Source organism: Pungitius pungitius, chromosome 20 (genome assembly GCF_949316345.1).
Source record: "Pungitius pungitius chromosome 20, fPunPun2.1, whole genome shotgun sequence".
Taxonomy (NCBI): Eukaryota; Metazoa; Chordata; class Actinopteri; order Perciformes; family Gasterosteidae; genus Pungitius; species Pungitius pungitius.
In genome coordinates, this window is record NC_084919.1 from 3,881,590 (window position 1) to 3,901,314 (window position 19,725).

The 19,725-nt window shown below is 45.0% G+C and overlaps 2 protein-coding genes across 12 annotated transcripts in view; one reads left to right on the top strand and one right to left on the bottom strand.

The window, feature by feature from the left end:
• The first annotated feature begins 375 nt into the window (after positions 1-375).
• esr2a (estrogen receptor 2a) lies at positions 376-12,020 on the top strand. Of its 3 annotated transcripts, XM_062559656.1 has the most exons (10): positions 376-578; positions 5,341-5,465; positions 5,546-6,079; positions 6,606-6,772; positions 7,170-7,286; positions 7,847-8,155; positions 8,752-8,890; positions 9,730-9,863; positions 10,538-10,721; positions 10,907-12,020. In XM_062559656.1, the coding sequence occupies exons 3-10, from the start codon at positions 5,673-5,675 to the stop codon at positions 11,088-11,090; spliced, it is 1,641 nt and encodes a 546-aa protein (XP_062415640.1). In that variant the 5' UTR covers positions 376-578; positions 5,341-5,465; positions 5,546-5,672; the 3' UTR covers positions 11,091-12,020. The 3 variants fall into 3 exon arrangements, with proteins under 3 accessions (XP_062415640.1, XP_037305444.2, XP_037305445.2); XM_037449547.2 differs by having other exon boundaries at positions 5,341-6,079; XM_037449548.2 differs by having other exon boundaries at positions 5,341-6,079; positions 8,752-8,836.
• Positions 12,021-14,744: 2,724 nt separating this feature from the next.
• The window catches only part of LOC119194988 (nesprin-2-like), a 63,081-nt gene continuing 58,100 nt past the window's right edge, over positions 14,745-19,725 (bottom strand). For 8 of the 9 annotated variants that reach the window (XM_062559653.1, XM_062559655.1, XM_062559654.1 and 5 more), the window contains 10 exons: positions 19,301-19,601; positions 18,781-18,849; positions 18,227-18,342; positions 17,943-18,069; positions 17,567-17,754; positions 17,304-17,480; positions 16,285-16,413; positions 16,025-16,204; positions 15,635-15,708; positions 14,745-15,434 (listed from right to left, as the gene is read on the bottom strand). In XM_062559653.1, the coding sequence (XP_062415637.1) occupies positions 15,227-15,434; positions 15,635-15,708; positions 16,025-16,204; positions 16,285-16,413; positions 17,304-17,480; positions 17,567-17,754; positions 17,943-18,069; positions 18,227-18,342; positions 18,781-18,849; positions 19,301-19,601 (1,569 nt within the window). In that variant the 3' untranslated portion in view covers positions 14,745-15,226. The remainder of the gene's footprint in view (positions 15,435-15,634; positions 15,709-16,024; positions 16,205-16,284; positions 16,414-17,303; positions 17,481-17,566; positions 17,755-17,942; positions 18,070-18,226; positions 18,343-18,780; positions 18,850-19,300; positions 19,602-19,725) is intronic. The other variant, XM_062559652.1, reaches the window with a different exon arrangement.

The following is a 19,725-nucleotide window of genomic DNA, read 5'->3' on the forward strand; positions in this document are numbered from 1 at the left end:
TCAGTTTTACTCCTATTTTTTCAAATCTCGTCATACAGGATGAGAATATTTGATTTCATTTTGATGATTTCAAAATTTGAGGACTTCATCAAAATTATATCAAATAAAGGCTTGAAATAGCTCACTTTGCATGTAATGAGTCTATATAACATATTAGTTTCACCTTTTAAGTTGAATTACTGAAAGTAATGAGCTTTTGCACGATATTCTAATTTTTCCAGTTTCACCTGTATTTCGGTTGATGAATGATGACCAAAACAAAACTACACTCGGTCACGCGGGTGGCTTTTATTTTGAAAGCGGCGACCGGATCCCGTGCACCTTATTCCGTCCTACTTGACGTCATTTCCCATTCCCCGCAGCTGGTGGCCTGTCCGCGGGCTGACAGCAACAGCCGCGTGTCTTATATGAACACCGCGGGACGGGCGCTGCGTTCACTCGCTCATTGAGCCTCCCCGAGGTTCACGTCAGCTCCCCAAACTCTTCATCTACCTCTTCGCCGGCACGTGACACCGCAGCAGGACTTCAGTGTTGTCAAACTTTGTCTGCAACTGGTGTCTGTGTGTGTGGAGGAAGAGGTAAGAATATCTCCGTGTTTATTGACCCGTATGTTTCATTTTTACCCCTCATGGGGGGGGGGGGGGGGAGCGACCCTCTGCTTTATCACTGCTGGTCACGCTGAAAGCAACAAGTAGGAGGCCTGTAAGTGTTCGTGCCAAATACCAAACATGTGCTTCGACTGGCGGGTTAATGGGTGACGGAATAAAGCTCCGGGCGACAAGTCGTTTTTAAAAAAAAAAAAGATTTTTATTCAATCATTTCCAGGTCGAAACTGGACGCGATAAAAGCTTTTCTCAAAGACCTCCAAGGAAGAATGTGCTTGTCGGTATCACGGACATCATCTCAATACAACTTACGCTTTGCTAGTCACATGAATCCCTGATTTGATTGAGAATATTCTCAAGAGAAGATGCAGAGGAAAAGGATTTGCTTTGTTTGAACTTTGCATCTGATGTTGTATAATGACAACAATCTTTTTGCAGATTTTGCTCTTGATTGAATTAATTACTAATATATAATGGTTCTGTTTTTTTTCAGGAGGGTTTATTTGAAACGTCCTTTATTATAGCCCAGGACGATCATTTTTGGTTGAATGCTTCTTTACAAATGCAGTATGAAAGCTGGTGTGCAGTGAGAACGTGACGTAGGACTCTCGCACAGCTTTTTACATTTGGTCTTTGAGTTTAATTGGTCTCAAAGTGTCAGCAGTAAATACGTAGCAGCAATCTTCGGTCATCATAAAGGGAGCATGAACATTTCCATCGGATAGTCCACCTTCTCTGGCGCCAAACCCCCCCCCTCACTGTCCATAGGAAGGTACGGCGTCTCCCCGCACGTTACACATCCGTTTCCGGCCTGACTTCGGGGAGGCAGGGAGGTTTGCGGATGGGGAAAAGGACGCGACCTTGGGCTTTTGTGTGAAAGGCCCTTCTGGCTAATGACCAAGAGCACGCCGTCACTTCAGATTCTTGTTTTTATTTGGCTTTGACCCTTGTGTGTGTGTGCGCTTTTAGGGCGATACATGCTCGTACAACAGTGTGTAAGCCACATCATTGTTGATGATTTAGGAGGTTAGCAGGGTTCCAATGTGGCCCTATGAAGCCAAAACGCTGAACGTACATTTTTGTTGACCAGATGTATGCTGCAGTTGAAAAATCCATTTTTTGTTGTTGGTCAGATCGTTTTGATTTAGCTTTGTTGCACCACATGAATGAGACTGACACTACAGTCTAATTGCATGGACTTAATATGGACAAAGTGCTAAAAGCTAACGAGCAGCAACAACTGTGTACTCCAACTCTTCAGGTGATTTAATGAGGTTAAAAGGCCTTTTTAGATCACATATGTCAATGTATTTAACGAGAATCATTTAAGCTCTAAACTACACTGAGATGTCAGTGACTGGTTTCACGTATCCGAGGTTCTGTGTTCATCAGCTCAACGATCGCTCATGTAACTATGAACCCTCGGACCCTCGGGGGGGGTGGTGTAGTAGTAACGGCCGAGACCGAATCTTTCCTTTCATTAAAAGGAGCAGCGTTTATTGTCTTTGTGTTTTCGGGAGGTTTTTTTTCTTCACAATTTGCTGCTGGAGCGTGTGGCGGTGAGGCGGTTTGAAGGATAGGCCACGTCTGCTTTTACCCCCCCCCCCCCCCCCCCCTCCTCACAAATGGCAATTGAAGCAACAGAGTCTTGCCACATTCTGTTTTCTCTTCTCATAATGTGACTCATTTGTTTTAGGAGTCAGTTTATTGGCTGCAGACACAAGGCCACTGCAAGCTCAGTGAAGCGAAACAGCGCTTTCCTGTTCCTGGAGATCTATTATTTTTTTTTATTTTTTTAAATTTTTGGTGTAATTTGTGGTGGGGGCCACATATTTCGATAAGACCGTGCATTACGCTATTTTCATCAATCATTGTCTATGATTAGAGCTGAAACAGATGAGCTGGCAGGCGGTTTTATTGAAGCTCAAACGGAGAATACCTCCGAACTCGGGATTTTTCTTGGCGTCTCATCGGTCTGGAGGTTAGAAAGGAGTTGATAAACCGCAAGAAGAAGAAGAAGACGGCGGTAAGGCAGTCCTCCCGCTGCCAGGAGACGCCTTGTTTTCATCAGGCAGAAAAGCATCGTTGGTTCAAACAAAAGCCATTTGAAGAAGGTATCAGGAGTCTGTTGCTTTGTAGTTGAGAGGAATTCACTTTTCAAACAGTTTGAAGTACGTGTGTCTGAAAGGTCACAGTCGATAACGGTGATCAGCCAAATCTCAATCATTTTAACACGAATACTATTCTCATTATTACGCCAAATTCAAAATGCACAGTGGCAACGGACTTATCGAGCATCGTCACTGTTTTTTGTGAAACCGCTGACTCCGAGAGTCGAGGACGGCCTGCGTTTCCCTACAAGGGCACCAGAACACGGGAGGAAAGTTCCTTTTATAGTGGCTTGAAAAACGAAAGTTGTAAGAATCATTTAAGTCTTTTTATTTATATAAATGTGTGTGTACACATAAAATAAAGTAAAGGCTTCACTCAAGACAAAATCTCTCCCGTTTGTCAGGAGTGGAAGTCCACAGTATCATTGTTGACCCAAACATACAGTCATAAGAACATTGGAGGATTCTGAGATGTGGCCCGGTGCTATATTTGATTTATGTCGTCATAATTGTGACACACTGTAACTGAGTGAAAGTTACAGATGGAGCCGCTGGCAGCGACTGGCAATGTCAACTTTTATCACTTAATTTGCATATTTATTTATCACAGTCGTGTGAGTGATTTATCCGGTTACATTTTAATGTGACGCCATAAAAATGAGCATTTTCTATTGCTGATTTACGCGGTAACACAACTCTTCAACGGCCCCCTGTGCTCTGTGAGTTTAGTTACTGCCAGTTCTCAGCGGTGCTCCTCTAACGCTCCCCTTACACACACACACACACACACACACACACACACACACACACACACACACAGTTTCCAGTTTGGTTGGAGAGCAAAATCCAAAAATGCGCCTCTCTGCCATTCGGGCAGATTAATGGCCCCTCTTTTCTCTTTCGGTTTAATAATGACTTCCAACCGGGAGCTTTGTGCCAGAAAGGTGGAGACAACGTGTACCAGTTTTGACTGAAGACAGAGTCCTGCCAACCAGGAATGATTAACTCTTCTGGATTTTCTTTATCTGATGTTGTAAGATTAAACGTGTGTGTGTGTGTGTGTGTGTGTGTGTATTAATCTACCAGCTGTGTCTGTCTACAGTACATAATAAATCCCAACTAGAGATTTCCTCATGTCATTTTCAGACTTTGCAATTCTAAAGAAAGACCCTTGAAGCAGCTGTGGTTCCCTCCCACTGGAAGCCATCAACTTCTCATCTGACTTTTTGCTCAAGGTTTTAAACTCTAGAGGGACAGAAATTAGCCAACGTGCCTAATTGTTTTTATTATTATGTCTTTAATGTAGATTATATATATTAGGGCCGGGACTTTAGCGTGTTAATTGCGATTAATTAATTACAATATGAATTAAGATTAATTAATTACACATAAAAATAACGCTTTAAACATTTTTACACTTTCTTTTTGCACCGCGGAACGTTTCTCACTGGATGAGTTTCGGGGGGACTGATTATACTGGCGCACCAACTAGTTCATGACTTCAGATGTCGGCCTCTTTGGCCGTTTCTCAATACCTAAGACGGCGAGAACGGACTCGCGTTCCCGTGAGAATAGACTCGGGAGTCCTGACTCGCAGGTTCGGGAGAACGGAGAACGGTCATTTCCGCAATTGGAACAGCAGCTGACTTGATGACGTCACCACGTCAGCTGGTCTTGCTAATACGTTTTTAGTTTAGTTTTTTACTTAAATATTTTACTATTCAGTCAGAAAATTACATTACATTACTTTAAAAAAGTAGTATTTATAAACTTCGACATAAAGTTGTGTTTATTTTCCTCTGTCGTTGTTGCTGAGGTGAAATGCATTCTGGGATATTTGGCTCTCACAAGAACAGACGAGCCTGCTCCGATGCATGCCCGGTAAAATGGGCGGGGCGAGTCACATCCGGGTATTATGACCGTTCTCGGCCAGATGCGGACTTTAGAATTGGAACAGTACTCGGGCTGCGACTGATGACGTTTCACGAGTCCACGAGAACAAAAGTCCACACAAGAACGCATATTGAGAAAGGGCCACAATTTCTGCTCACGCGCGTGACCATTTCCAGCGTGGACTGACGCAAACGACTTGCTGAACCTGACGGCCTGATGTATGCCTGCAGGTGGCAGTAATGTGTTGTATAGGATGAAGTGCATTCCCTAGAGGAAGAGGTACTTTCCTGACCTGAATCATTTGTCACACTGCGCACGCGTGAAATGCGTCAAAAAAATTGACGTAATTAACAACAAACAGCTAATTAACGCCGTTAACGCGCTATTTTTGACAGCCCTAATAAATTAATATATATATATATATATATATTATATGCGCCTTATGCAAAGTTTTGAGTTTAAAAAAAAAAAAAAAAAATTACTTCATATCACAGACAGTGATATGAATAGATTACTTTTGACTTGTCTCTATCTTCAGCATGTTGATCTTGCTCCGCTGCCATCACATAATTCTGGAGGAGGGTCATGATGATGCCGAGTGGTCATACCATACTGCTTCCTTTGTTCTTGCTCAGGAACGAAAAGAACAATCTTAAAGTGACAAATGTGACCATTGCAATGCACAACCTGTACTTGAGCTGAAAGGGGCCTTTCCTCTGGTTGCCTTGCAGGACGATGTCACTCCGCCGTGTGTCACAGCAGCACAGGTGAACGCCTTCCCTGCACCGGGGGAGGACCCCTCCCCTCAGGATCCTCTGATGTCAGTTTAAAAATGTGATCCATTTTGCATTTCCCAGTGAGTCGAATCAAAGTCAGCCCACCATCCGTCTTTTCTGGGAGTCTACAATGTGAGCTCATGCAGAACGTCCTGTGTAGGTAGTTCTGCTGCTCTTGGCTTTGATATTTCAAGGCCAGTGAACGTAGCAGCTGGAGAAAACCCGCCTCCTCGGCTCGGACCCGGCGCTCGATGATGCGTTGAAGCCTGGGACCCTCTACAGCTGCGATGGCCGCCGCCTCCTCTCCGGTTAAGGCCGAGCCCCTCGTCCAGCTGCGGCAGGTGGACTCGGGCCGCCTTGGCTGTCGCGTCCTCCCTGCGCTACAGGGCTCCTCGTCGCCCGGCTTCACCCTGGAAGCGATTCAGCCCGTCTGCATCCCCTCGCCGTACACCGACCTCGGGCACGACTTCAGCCCCATCCCTTTCTACAGTCCCACTATCTTCACCTATGCCAGCCCGGGCATGTCAGACTGCAGCGCCGCCCACCGGTCGCTGAGCCCCTCCGTGTTCTGGTCCAGCCACGGACACGCGGGGCCGCCCCCGCACCAGGCCCAGGCCCAGGCCCGGCCTCAGCCCGGGCCCGCCCAGAGCCCATGGGTGGAGCTGACGCAGCGGGACAGCGTCCTAACCACCAGGTAGGGTGGTGCATCACGGCCTCACTCCGGCTAATCAACACATGTTTCACTTAATCTGTTCTGTTTTTTTTTCTTTCTAAACTCCATTGAATTGAGTAGGTAATGATTTCAAATTTTCAATTTCCAGTTTTCTTTTGGCAGGCCAACCATCCAAAAACCCGCAAAATACAAAACTTTAACCGAGAAAAGCAGCTCACATGTAACTATTGATTGTATTTAAGGCTCAACTTATTCATTGATCATGAAAATGTATCAAGAATACTGAACCGATTCATTTAACACATTATTTCAGCCACAGTTAGTAGTGACAATTGCATTTTAAATACAAAAATGATGGTCATTTTCATCATGTCAAAATAATATAGCTCATGAAAATGATCATTTTCTCACCAAACTGCTCCCTGCTTAACGAACGTCGCCACAACAATGTCATGATGGTAATGATTTATTCAAAAGGAACATCCTGCTCATCAAATTACGCATTGAGCACATTTTTTGAACTGATGACTGAATCCTCTCTGGTTAGTAAGAGCGTGAGGAGGCGTTCTCAGGAGAGCGAGGACGCCGTGGTGTCATCCGGCGGGAAGGCGGACCTCCACTACTGCGCCGTGTGTCACGACTACGCCTCGGGCTACCACTACGGCGTGTGGTCGTGTGAGGGCTGCAAGGCCTTCTTCAAGAGGAGCATCCAAGGTGAGCCATTGTGGGAGTCCAAATGAATACACTTCTCCATCATTTCTTTGCCTACAATTCTATATTTATATATGAACATTTGCAATAATTTAGAACATATTTCCGAGGACTACAGTGACCATTTATATTCACATCTAAAGGAATAAAGGTTACGTCCTTGATATACACACGCACACACTTGCAGGACAGATGTTGAAAATATAAGAAATGTTCTGATAAATGTAGCAATTCTCTGCCTATATTAAACATGTTTAATATTTTCAGTTATAAATCTCCATGGTCATCATGGACATCAGAGTACAAGGACTAAGGACATTATTAAATGTTAAATAAAGCTATTATACATATTGTTTTTTCTTTGCTTTTTATCCTCTCTAACTGCTTTTCTCTCTCCCAGGACACAATGACTACATCTGTCCTGCAACCAATCAGTGCACCATAGACAAGAACCGCCGCAAGAGCTGCCAGGCGTGTCGCCTGCGCAAGTGCTGTGAAGTTGGCATGACCAAGTGTGGCAAGTGTCGAGTTCTATTATGCCTTATTTCTGCCACTGTTACCAGACACCGTATGATTTACCAACGCGGCCCATGCGGGTTGTCATCTTGTCATATTCACGGTCGAGGGATCAAAAGCTCCCCGTGGCGTTGTTTGTTCTAGAGCGCTTTCCTCCTCTTCCCAGAGCAACGCGATCCCCCTCCAGGAGACGCGGTGCCGCTGTCCAACTTCAACTTAATCTGTGCCACTGCTGTTAAAAGTCGAGACGAATGCCGTTGGTACAGCGGCCCAAATGAATATTTCCATAATACTCACAGTACCAGTCCAAAGTTTACACGCTAGCTGGTGAAGGCTGTGGAGCCAGATGTTTCCCTCAGGGGACCAAAGCCAGAGCAGCGGCTGACGCTCCACCTCCTGTGGGAGGTGTCGATAAGCAAATGTTTTGCTGATAAATGCGTCTTATCGCGATGACATCACTGTGTTTTTTTTACTGCGTCCAAGAGGCCAAAACAGAAGTCCTAAACCAAACAATCAATGGCCACATTTAACTAAAGGAAGACGTCATTTCCTGTGTCTCAGGTATGCGAAAGGAGCGTGCAAACAACCGGAACCCCCAGGCGAGGCGAGTGACCCGCCTGTCCTCTCAGGGAAGGGGCAGCGGAGCAAAAGCGCCGGCCGAGCCGGAGGTCGCCTTGCCCACGGAGCCTCACCCTCCTGCACTGACTCCGGAGCAGCTGATAGGACGGATAATGGAGGCGGAGCCGCCGGAGATCCTCCTCATGAAGGACCTTAGGGGGCCGCTGACCGAAGCCAACATCATGATGTCGCTCACCAACCTGGCTGATAAGGAGCTGGTGCACATGATCAGCTGGGCCAAGAAGATCCCAGGTGCGTCATGTCTGCGAATGAAGGGAAATGACAGTTCATTATAGTGACATTGCATTTGTGAAGCAGATGTTTTTTTGTCCAAGTAACAAGCCACAGAGCAGCAAAGAGCGTTACATAAAATACCCTTTTTATTTCCGATGCGACGCCAGACACAATCGCTTTAATGGTATTTTATAATGATCTTTATAAACACCATTATGCAGAGCTGCTCAGTCAGCTGCACACCTGAGTTAACCACTGTATCCTGGCCAGCTGCTGTGATTGTCTCAGTGTTATTCAACACGGGAGCCGAGTCCGGCCTGATTGATTCAGACTGCTTGTCTGCACATATGAACGCGGTGACTTCAGGCTATTTCCGGCAACGGCTTCTCTTCTTTTGCTTCAGGCGAACACTATGACCCAGAAACCTTTTCCTCTTCGTGTGCGTGTGTGTGTGTGTGTGTGTGTCGCAGTCACTCAAAGGTATGTTGGAAACTGGAAACAACAACAACAATCAATCAACTTATCATTTCCCAACTAGTTTGGACGTTCATGATTGCTGCTTGTCGTCTTTGTGGAGCGCTTCGCGCTTACGTACCATTTGGTCTTCTCCTCAGGGTTTGTCGAGCTCAGCCTTTTGGACCAGGTGCACCTGCTGGAGTGCTGCTGGCTGGAGGTACTGATGATCGGACTGATGTGGAGGTCAGTGGACCATCCGGGGAAACTTATCTTCTCCCCCGACCTGAGCCTGAGCAGGTACCACCGCCAGCATCTCCACAACACGAGCTCCATCAGAGGGCCAGTTTGGCTTCATTATTGTGTAATTTACATAGATATATATGGCTTTCATTGCTGGTATTAGCCTCTGTTACATTTCCTCAATAACATTGATGGTTTAGAAATGTTTGACAGATGTCATAGCATAACTTGAGAGTGTAATAAACTGGAATCAAAGGTGTAGCTTCAGCTTTTTTTTTTTTTGTAATGTGAGAGTTGAAAATGCAGTTTCTACAACCCTCTCAGTGACTCGTGTCACTCAGAGACTTATTGTAAACACGTAGCTGTGCTTCCTCTCGGTGAGAAGTATCTGCTGGCGCTCAGCTGCGTCTGAAGCAAAGAACAAAGTGTGCTGACAGGCTCTGACTCAACAACACTTCCTTAGTGGTAACCCTTATCTTCATCGTCGTGATACCTTTGAAGCAGTGCAGTGTGTGCTCATGGGGAAATCATTACATAAGGGCGACTCCGCCCTAATGGTACAGACTGATTGGGATCTTTTCAGCCATCATATCTTATAAAGGCTTTTATATGTAACCAAAGCTGTGTAAATGGCAAAATATTTCCCTCCTGAAATGTGAAGATGTACTTTGTTACTTTCCACGACTGTAATCTTCTGCTATTTGTTTGACACACTCAGTTTACAGAAAACTAAAACTGACAATCCAGCTGATAATTGACAAGAATATGAACTGCTGAGCCTGTAACGCTTCATTGTCATCCTTCTAATGTATTATCATTTTAAATGTCACAAGAATTTTTGCCCAATTTCCCAAAAGGCATGAACAAAGAGCCGTTTCTGTGTCTTTGCATGGTAGAGAAGAGGGGAGCTGTGTCCAGGGCCTCTCCGAAATCTTTGATATGCTGATAGCTGCCACGTCCAGGGTGAGAGAACTCAAGCTCCAGAGAGAGGAGTATGTCTGCCTCAAGGCCATGATCCTCCTTAACTCCAGTAAGTGTGTGTGTGTGTGTGTGTGTGTATTTACACTTATAAGGCCTCTTATTTGTGCCGCCTATCTCCTCGCGATGTGTTTAGAGGCCTGTGAAGCCACGGTTGACTGTTCCGATTGGTGTCTCAGCATGTGATCTTGCTTGTGCGTGCGTCCGCATAGGGTTGTCAAGGGGACCGGCTAAATAACTTGCCGGTGAAAACCCCCTAATGGGAACACCGTGTATGCTCTGATTGGTTCTGCTGCTCTAGGCACCAGACAGTGCTCGTTCGGGGATGAACGAGGTCAGAGCCGCTATTCTGCGCGGTAATTAACATCTGACTAATGTTTCTGTTTTCCTTAATTGCCTCAAACGGGGCTCATATTTCTGCATCAGTCTCTTCCATTTCAGATTTTATGAGCGGCATGTAAAAAGAAATCCTCTCGACTTTTAACGAAATTCGGAGGTTGGAAGGTACTTTGACCAGCGATGCAGCAGTTTATGCTGCCATGGCTTCTATTATTTGAGATATTTAGACAAAGTAGAAGTGCTTTGAAAATAAAGGCTAAATATAGCAACTAAATGATGAAAAAGAACATGCAGGTTGGATGTAGAATGTTCTGGTCACACTGGAATAGTCCTCATCGTCGTCGTGTCCGTCCAAGCCCAAATGTCCTCCCCTCTGTGCGCGTACAGACATGTGCCTCAGCTCGTCGGAGGGCGGCGCGGAGCTGCAGAGCCGCTCCAAGCTGCTGCGTCTCCTGGACGCCGTGACGGACGCTCTGGTGTGGGCCATCGCCAAAACCGGCCTCACCTTCCGCCAGCAGTACACCCGCCTGGCTCACCTGCTCATGATGCTGTCACACATCCGCCATGCCAGGTAAAGGCGCCCCATGCCGGCCACGTCCTCCATGCAAAATTGGTCATTGTCGCGTGACTGAAATGATCCCTGGTTCCTTTTAAAAAGATCCTGATTTTTGTGCAGTGTTATTGGCCAATAACTCTCCTTTATCAGCTCATGAAACCGCTTCTCCTTTCTTCTTCTTCTTCTTCTCAAACGGGCAGCAACAAAGGCATGGACCACCTCCACTGCATGAAAATGAAGAACATGGTGCCTTTGTACGACCTGCTGCTGGAGATGTTGGACGCCCACATCATGCACGGCTCCCGTCCGCCCCGCCGGCCTCCGCAGGACCCTGCTCGGCCGGACCCCTCCAGCACCTGGACCCCCAGCAGCACCGGCTGTTAAGGTGAACCGACGTAAATGGATAAAAAGAGCTTTCACCGCTTTGCACCGAAGAATTTCATGAGACTGATCTTTGACCTTTTGCACTAATTAGTGCACTTTTGATGAGGATGTTACTCTGCAGACAGTTCAAGCTGTCAGTGTTCATAGCCTTATTGCTACCTATTAACAAAAAGTACAAGGGAAAGGATCATTCAGTAGCACCAGTTCCTGTTTGAACGTGGATGTGATGTTACTGATGGGATTTTCTTATATTTCAAATGGGATATTGATAATTTCATCAGGTGTCATTCTAGAGGTTACTCAGAGGACGCTGGGTTTAACTGAAAAGCTGATGACCACATCAAGAAAGAGACATATGCACAACCCCTGTGAGATGCAGATGGCCTCTGAGAAGGAGTTGTTTATAGATCTATTCTTTTATTTGAGAGCTGGCTGAATATTATATTTGCGTGACATTTTTTATTCACATGATACATATACCTTGATTTGTCAGGTATTCATTTGACTGGACTAGACAAACATTCCTATTTAGTCATTTAATCGATCCAAATATTTATAAGAATGTATAATCTCTTTAAGTAAATAAGCCTATTCACTTTCTTGCGAAGACATTGATTAGATCGATGGATCAACACCTCTATGCAATAAATATGTATTGCACACCTAATTAGCATGAAGACTGAAAAAAGGGGAAACAGCATTGTAGTTTAATACGAAGTGACACAACAGAAACAATGTGATTTTAATTTTTGCACAGATCAAACAATGATATGTTACTGCTAAAATAGACGTACACCGACATGAATGGTCTCAGTCCTCCCATCTGACTCTGTTATGCAAAATGACATGTTACCAAAGACAATATAATAATATATATAGGCAATTAAAGCTCTTGTAAGACCATGACGGCATAAATATGGCTCAATTTTTTTACTCACGTTTTTTAATTAAAAATTGTGTAGAACACAGACCAAACACATTTGATTTAGGCCACTGATAGATTGGAAATAATCAAGAAAGGACTCTTGCTCACAGCTGGGTGCCCCCGTCCCGGCTTTCTCATCAAAGACCTCTGTTTGAAGCGAGGGGGAGAAAAAAATAAAAAATACAACGCTGCACTCGGACCTGTGAACATCTCAGACGGGAGACTTGTTTTGTTGATGTTGGCGCTGTGGACAGTAGTAATTTGGCCATCGGGATCGTAGCGTGAAGGAAGCACGACGTGTAAATATGTTGACTCCCCCCTGTGCTTTTCCTCTGGTCTCTATCATGTAATTTTTTTTTTTTTTTCACTGTTCTTCAGCTGTACTTTATGTTTCCAGACAATATTCTGTAAGAGAAATATTGCTTGACGCCGGGGGGGGGGGGGGGCAGAATCCTCACACGGGGCATTTGTTAATAGTAGGAGACCGAATTGACGACATGCAGTTTGAATGAAATTCATTAAGGCTTCTGGAGGATCTTCTCCATCAGCGCTGACATGTATAGATAAAAGATCACATCAAGGTAACCGGCCTTGGGTGCAGACCATCATGTTCTTCACCCCACAAGCCATCAGGAGATTTGAGGCATGGTGTATCAGCGGGCGTGACGTGCGGGGCTATCAAGGTAAGAGGGGACGGGCACTCTTTGTCTTGAAAGCCCTGCTGACTGTCACATTACATCATTGCGTTTTTTTTCCAGCATGTGCCTAGTTTGTTTTCTTGTGAACCGATTTCTGGGTATTCCATCAATTATTGAATATTCTCTGCAGTGTGTTCCACCGAACAATGTTGTTTTGTTGTTAGACATGTATCCATTCAAAAAAAAGTATTATACGACTAATACTAATACCCCAAACCACTTCTATCTTATTTCATGCACCATGTGTGCGCATGGCAAGCTGATTATCTTAGGATTGAGCTAACTCCTGGAAGGGGGGGGACCAGCTCTTTATTTGAAAATCAGGTGTGTATTTGTTATGTTTAGATATGGAAATTCTGTTCTTACTTACTAATACACACTGCACTGATTTTGCCCCCAAGGCATTTAGGATCCACTTACTGTGTAGTTCTACATCGGTTTACTTTTAGATAAGTCTGGTTGTTCGGAGGTCAGTCAGAAACTTTTGAATTTGGCCCCTGCCTTCTCGGCTGTTTTTTATATCCAATAAATGGAAATTATTCAATTTGAATTCAAATGTGGAGCAGTGGCGCGGTGACTTTATCTACGATTCCTGTGGTCGATGCTATTAAGCTGGCCCCATTGCATTCTGGACCAGAAATGATTTAACAAACATCATGCTTTATTGAATAAGAACTTTAAACTTGAGATTGAGACCATAAAGTCATGTTTATAATGGTATTAAGGTAATAAATCAAGGGAGCAATACGGCCATTTTCTCAGACTTCTATACAATCCGACTGTTTTGCAACCGTGGCTCGCTGACCCCTGCTGGTCAGGAGTGAGAATGCACTTCAATTTGGAACCGCCTCATCCAAGCAGTGCTTTTATCAGCAAACTATTTGTGATGCTACTTTCGAAGTTACATAAATTCTGTGATTACACCTGCTTCTCAAGGCCTATATTCACCGTAGAAAGGGAACGCTTTGTGGCATTACTTCGTGGAGTCCAATCGCTTTGTTCAAGGAATAAGTGATCGTTAAAGCTTGAGCTGTGCTGCTAGGAGGCTTTTGAGTATTAATGAAAGATCCAGACCAGTTTTCCGACGCTTCGTGTCTTTATGGTAAGCTAATTGCATCATTAGGTTTATAAATCTTCATATTTGACTGTTGGAAATGTTCCAAACTGTCCCCTAAAACATCCAAACTCTGTTTTAGTGAATTAACAATTAAAGTGAAACTTTTTGGTTATTCTTTTTTCTGATTTGGAATTTCCTGCATGTAAAGTACTTATTAACATGAATTTGTTCATTTCAGACCTGAAGTGTTGTGAGCACACAACCATTTGATGCTATAAATAAGCATTGTATTGTTGCATGTTTGTGTATAAATCTGTCTCACGGTTGGTTTAATAAAGTTAACATTACAATTTTAACTGTCTTTGTTAAAAAAAATTGTAAAATTCATAATGTAAATAAAGGGTCAATGTATACATTTGAATTAAAAGAAGCTGAGCAGGTACTTGTTTACAGTCATGTGAAAATATTGTGATTTTATTGATTTTTCATCATGCAGTGACGGCTGGAATATAAAACAACTCACCTGTTACTGCTGCAGAATTCTTTGTGCTTTACCTTTTCCATGTGTTAATACATGCCATTTACCCCCAAAATGCTAAATATTATATTCTTGGTGTTTGTAGAAGAGCAGACCTTTGGTTGGTTTTTAAAAATAAATACCCAAATCATTTCCGTACTTGCCTTTGCCTTTTTTCCCCATCAAGTCATCATGCGGTATGGAAATTAAATTGATTATTTGCATGACTTTGACTATAAATACTCATGGATTTTCTGACATGAGCAATTACATGAATACAATACACTAGAAATTGTTAGAAATCATACTACACCCTTTCATCTTTTTTGTATAGCATAGTATACAGTCTAGGTTTATGGCCACAATGCCCTTATTGTTGTGTGTTCTTTAATGACAGACTATCAGGAGGCATATGAAAAAAATGTATCAATGTCCAAAGCATACACTGCATCCCTCATTAAAGTGCATATTTACATATTTATTTGTTCATCAACCAAGCCTTAATTTTAAACTACCAAACAATTCGGAGTAATTTCATGTTATAAATAAGCATCATATGAACAAACACTTTGTTCTGCTGTTACAGTGGGGGGCTTTTACATGTCTACTCACAATCAATCCAAAACATTAGTTGATACATTTGTGTGTATAAAAATAACCTTACAAATTTTACAAGCATCTTTGATGTAAAAAATGTAACATTTGAACTGCTCGGTTGGACAGAAACATATATTATATTTTCCACTGGACTCTGTTTGCTGAAGTGTATTTAAACTATTGTTGCTGCGGAGAAGATCTTTGCACTGTCAAACTAAAACATCAAATAACTGAATCACACGTGGTGTTTTTTTACGGATTGAAATGGTTGATTTTGCATGTGAAATGAATAAAATCCGTTCAAGGACCCCGTTCTCAGTCTTGTACCTTCTTCCCCTCGGATCAGGTGGGCGGTGGGCCGTTGGTGTAGCGTAACATGGGGTAGAAGGACCGGGCGAAGTTGTTGGCCCCGGTGCAGCCGGCGTGGCTCTCTGACATGGGCACCAGGCAGGGGAGGAGCAGGAGGAACACAAAGAGGAGGTGGAGGGGGAAGGCGGCTCGCAGGACCCTGTAGAAGAAGGAACGCGGCGGGGGCGAGTCTCTCTTCCCTCTGCGTGACACACGAGGCACGCGGATAAAGTGCATGACAGGAAAGCAGGAAATACACACTAATGAGGGATGAGGAGATAACTCCAAGCTACGGTTTAAAGTCTTTTGTGAACCGTCATCTAAACTTTCCATGAACAAATCATGACTGGTTTAAAACAACAGTAAATAATAACGTATCAATAATGAAGAGTTTCTGCGCACCTTTGAGGGGAAGAACCTTTCTTTGGATGTGCAGACGTGTTTTGGCCTTGAACGTCTGATGCAGCATCACCACCCTGAATTAAAGACATTGTTATACAGCAATTCTATTCAAAAGATGTAAAGTCTGTGTGTGTGTTTCTCCCGTGTGAATGCTGGTGCTTGCATAACCTTGCATTGAGTTTCCCACTTAATGAATTGAATTGTGCTTCATTTCCACTCTTTAGAATTAGCGATCTCTCTCTCTCAAGAAATGTTGAGAAAACGTAAGTGTAAGAGCTTCGCCAAAGTAGCTTAAGAACTAGAAAGTGGAGACAAGCTTAGCAAGTGAGTGCAGTCATTTACGGATTACCGCATCACGCGACAAAGGCGAGGTTGTGGTTAAACTCTCACCAGGCGCTGCTGAAGAGTGCCGAGGTCCTGCTCCACCTCCCTCAGCAGCCACCTGAGCTTGCTGCTCGTCACGTGCAGCTTCTCCCTGGCCTCGTCGGTCTCCTCCGGCTGCAGCTGACACCACAGAGCCTGGAGGGAGGCCTGCTGAGTCTGCCTGCCCCGCAGCTCCTCCCGCAGCTCCTACAAAAAGGCACAAACCATCACAAGAAGCCCATGCAGCGCAGCGGCATGTGCCGACGTGAACGGGGTCATCTGCTCACCGTGAGCGTGCTGAGATGTTGCTGCAGGGCCGGGGCGGGTGTGGCCGGGTCGCTGAGGTCCACCGCGTAGCGCCTGCTCTCTGCGTGGGCCAGCCACAGCAGCAGGGAGTGGAGGCTTTCATGGAACTCCTGTGCGGAGGACAATGGAAGCAGGGTACTCAGATATTTTATTAATTGCAAGAATGTGTTGCTGAGAGATTTAGCACAACTACGTATGTACATATTACATATTATAACACGGGTAGGTGAAATCCAGCGTTCTGATTGGTGGGGGGGGGGGGGTGCATTAATGAGCGATAATGTACAGTTGCTGTTCACGTTGACCCGAGCGTTTCAAAGTAACACGTCAGATTTTGCATGATCGTTAGTCACATGACATTTTAGCTTTTAGCTCTAAAAAATGGAAATTCCACAAATGATGGTTTTGAGGCAATGCGAGCTTTTGCAAACAGACAATTAAGGTGGACGTCATGAGCGACGTGAATGAATGACATGGAGCAGGACCCAATTCTGTTGACATGCTCGTACGGGGGGCTATTTTGTGCGGAAAGGCAGCAATATACTTTTACCATTCATAATGTCGCTGGTTACCGTGTTATAAAAGCAATAAGGTGCTTGAGGTTGTACTTTATCTTCAATAACACCATCATCAGCCTCTCGTACCGTATTGATTTATAATGCAACTAGGTTCATGTGTTATGTATTTAAGTAGTGCGTTATAAGTACAGCCCTCAAGGCCAGTTGCATACACGCGTTTGAGATGTAAGCAGAAGTTTTGGAACTGTCAGAAGCCAGAGAACCACACCGACAGAGCAGGATTTTTAATACTCTACGTAGTTCTACTTTTTGTGACATCAGGGATGAGAACTGAAATAGCAATAAGAATAACAAAATGAAAGAAAAGAACAAACGGTCTGACAAACTCAAAAGAACAATCCACCTTCTGCGATGCTGGTCTGGTAAAAGCAGAGACTTGGAGGCCGGGCTCGAAGGGTCTGTTATGTAGACCGTGTCCTCACCTTGCAGCGCATCAGCGTTTCCCTCAGCCTGCTTTCCCACTGCTGCAGGCCTGCGCACGCTCGGCCCCAGTCTCGGTTCACGCCGGCCAGTCGCTCCTCTGGTTCCGCGGCTTCCGGAGCGCGCAGGTTGACGTACAGCACGACGGCCTTGTAGCGGGCGAATGTCCTCTGCATCTCCTGCAAAGGAGAATATCCATGACCGCCCAGAAGAAAAGAGAAAAGCCGACTGGTTCAGCTCCGTTGTATTCGGTCGCAAGTCTCACCTTTAGTTTTGTGGCGCTGGAGGCCATGTCCTCAATACTGGCTGCTGCCTCCGACTGCTGCAGGCGCCTCAGCTCTGGGGTCACCTTTTCCAACCAGGAAGTGACGTCATTGAGGTCAGAGGGCAGATGACGGGCCTCCTGTGGGCTTCTGGACTGAGCCTGGAGCAGCTCCCAGCGTTCAATTACACCTGAGAGAGCAGATGTATGAGAAGATGCACATGAGAAACTCTCCTTCATCCGTGTCGTGTGCACGCTGATATCCAAGCTCACAAACTGGACACGGGATACAATTTAGGATTGTGTTGCATGGCTCTGCTCTCAAAACGCCAAATCGGTTGATATTTATCTGCCCGACAGGCTGCAGCGTCGCACCCACCCGACTGCTTGTCTGCGGCACACAGCCCCGTCAGACCCAGGTCCTCCGGCTGCTCCTCGTCATCCAGGATCAGCGAGACTCTTTTAATGTCCTCGATGCTGCCGCTGCAGTCGGACATGAGAAGCAACTGCAGACACAAGAAGGAGACTTTTAGAAGAGACGCACTGAGAAGCGCCTGTTCATACTCCACAGGAATGTTTTCCATTCCATGTCCTCCCCAGTTAGCTGGTGCTCATTGACTTGTGTCCTTTCGGGGCGGTGTTTTTTTTTTTTTTTAGACGTACGTAGCCCTGCTTTAGAGGGGTGCTGGTGAGGGGCCGATCAGAGTCCAGATGTGCTTCGGTGTCTCCCTGGGATCGCCGTCGCGGAGGCTCGTGTGCAGCCACTTGTGTGCCTAGAACTGAAACACACAGAAACAAAAACAAATTAATCGCAAATAATATTGCTCAAAGAATGCAACGTTTTCATTAATACGTCTTAATTTCCCTGCGCGGCACCTTGATTCTAACAAAGTTGCAAGATCACTTAAGAAGCTGGATTATGATGCCACACAAATCCATCTCATCATGCTTAAGTAATGCGTTCCTGCTTGCATAGATGTTTTTTCTTCACCAATATTTGGCTTAGTTTTTCTCCCAACTGGCTTTGGTAAGAGTTTGATGGCAGAGAAATAAAAAGATTACAAAGTAAACCACAGCTACAGGAAGCAAAGTAACATCACCACAAGCGAATAAAGCATGTGCTGCTAAAAACTATTTATTGGAAACGTATTCCACCACAAACAGTCAAGCAGTGGATTTATTAAGCAGAGGGGGGAAGATCTTCTTTTTTTTCCTACCCAGGGGGGAGGCTCGTACGGCCTCCGGAGCTTCAACAAATTCCTCCCGGCTCTCAGTCAACTCCACCTCTGAGAGGAGACAGGGGTCAGAGTGGAGACGTATGGATGTGGATCATTGAGTTTGTGTGGGAAATGGGAGGTTTCGTCTGGTTTCGTCTATTTCTTTTAAATGGGTTGTTGGAATGTTTGTATGCGGGAGACACCTTAAGACACCCTCATCTAACGTCTGCCACAACTCCTGTGACCTCCTAAAGCTCCGCCCTGCGTCGCTAAACCGCCATGTTCTGTCCCACTTGAGCATCTTAGAAATCCCTTCAAATCAGGTGTACATCATATCACTTTAAAACCAGACAGGAGGACTTTCAAGGACTCAAAGTGTTTGACAGGGTAAACTAACAATTTGTCAAACAGGAAATAATGCTTCTAGTGTCCTTCCACGTGAATGTTTCTTTTGAAGCAACCATTCAAACAGCACAGTCACAAGTGAACCATAAATCAACATGTTTTTCTGTAAATCCACCTGATGGCGCACTGAAGTAGGATCTGTCGTCCTCTTGTTCTTCCTCCTCCTCCTCCTCTTCCTCCTCATCCTCCTGAGACGATGACCCCCCTACGTCTCCGGTGTGGTCCCACTCCAACGGCAGGGAGTCCACGCTCACCGGTGTCTCCCGGCCCGAGCGTTCCAGCGGCGAAGCCAGCAGGCGGGTGGGCGTCGCCGGGAGGCTTCCTTGGCTTCCCATGAGCCACGGTCGGCAAATCAGCTCCAAGCCGGACTCCGGGGAAACGGCCGTACCAGAGAGCGCCGGTTCTTCTCTGATCATCTAAGGTGAAGAAATGGCAGGTATTTTGCATGTCATGGATTTGGATTGCGATGTAAGATTTAGACTGCATGAAATGTAGACATGTCAATGTAAAATAACATATGCAAATGAAAATGGATTACAA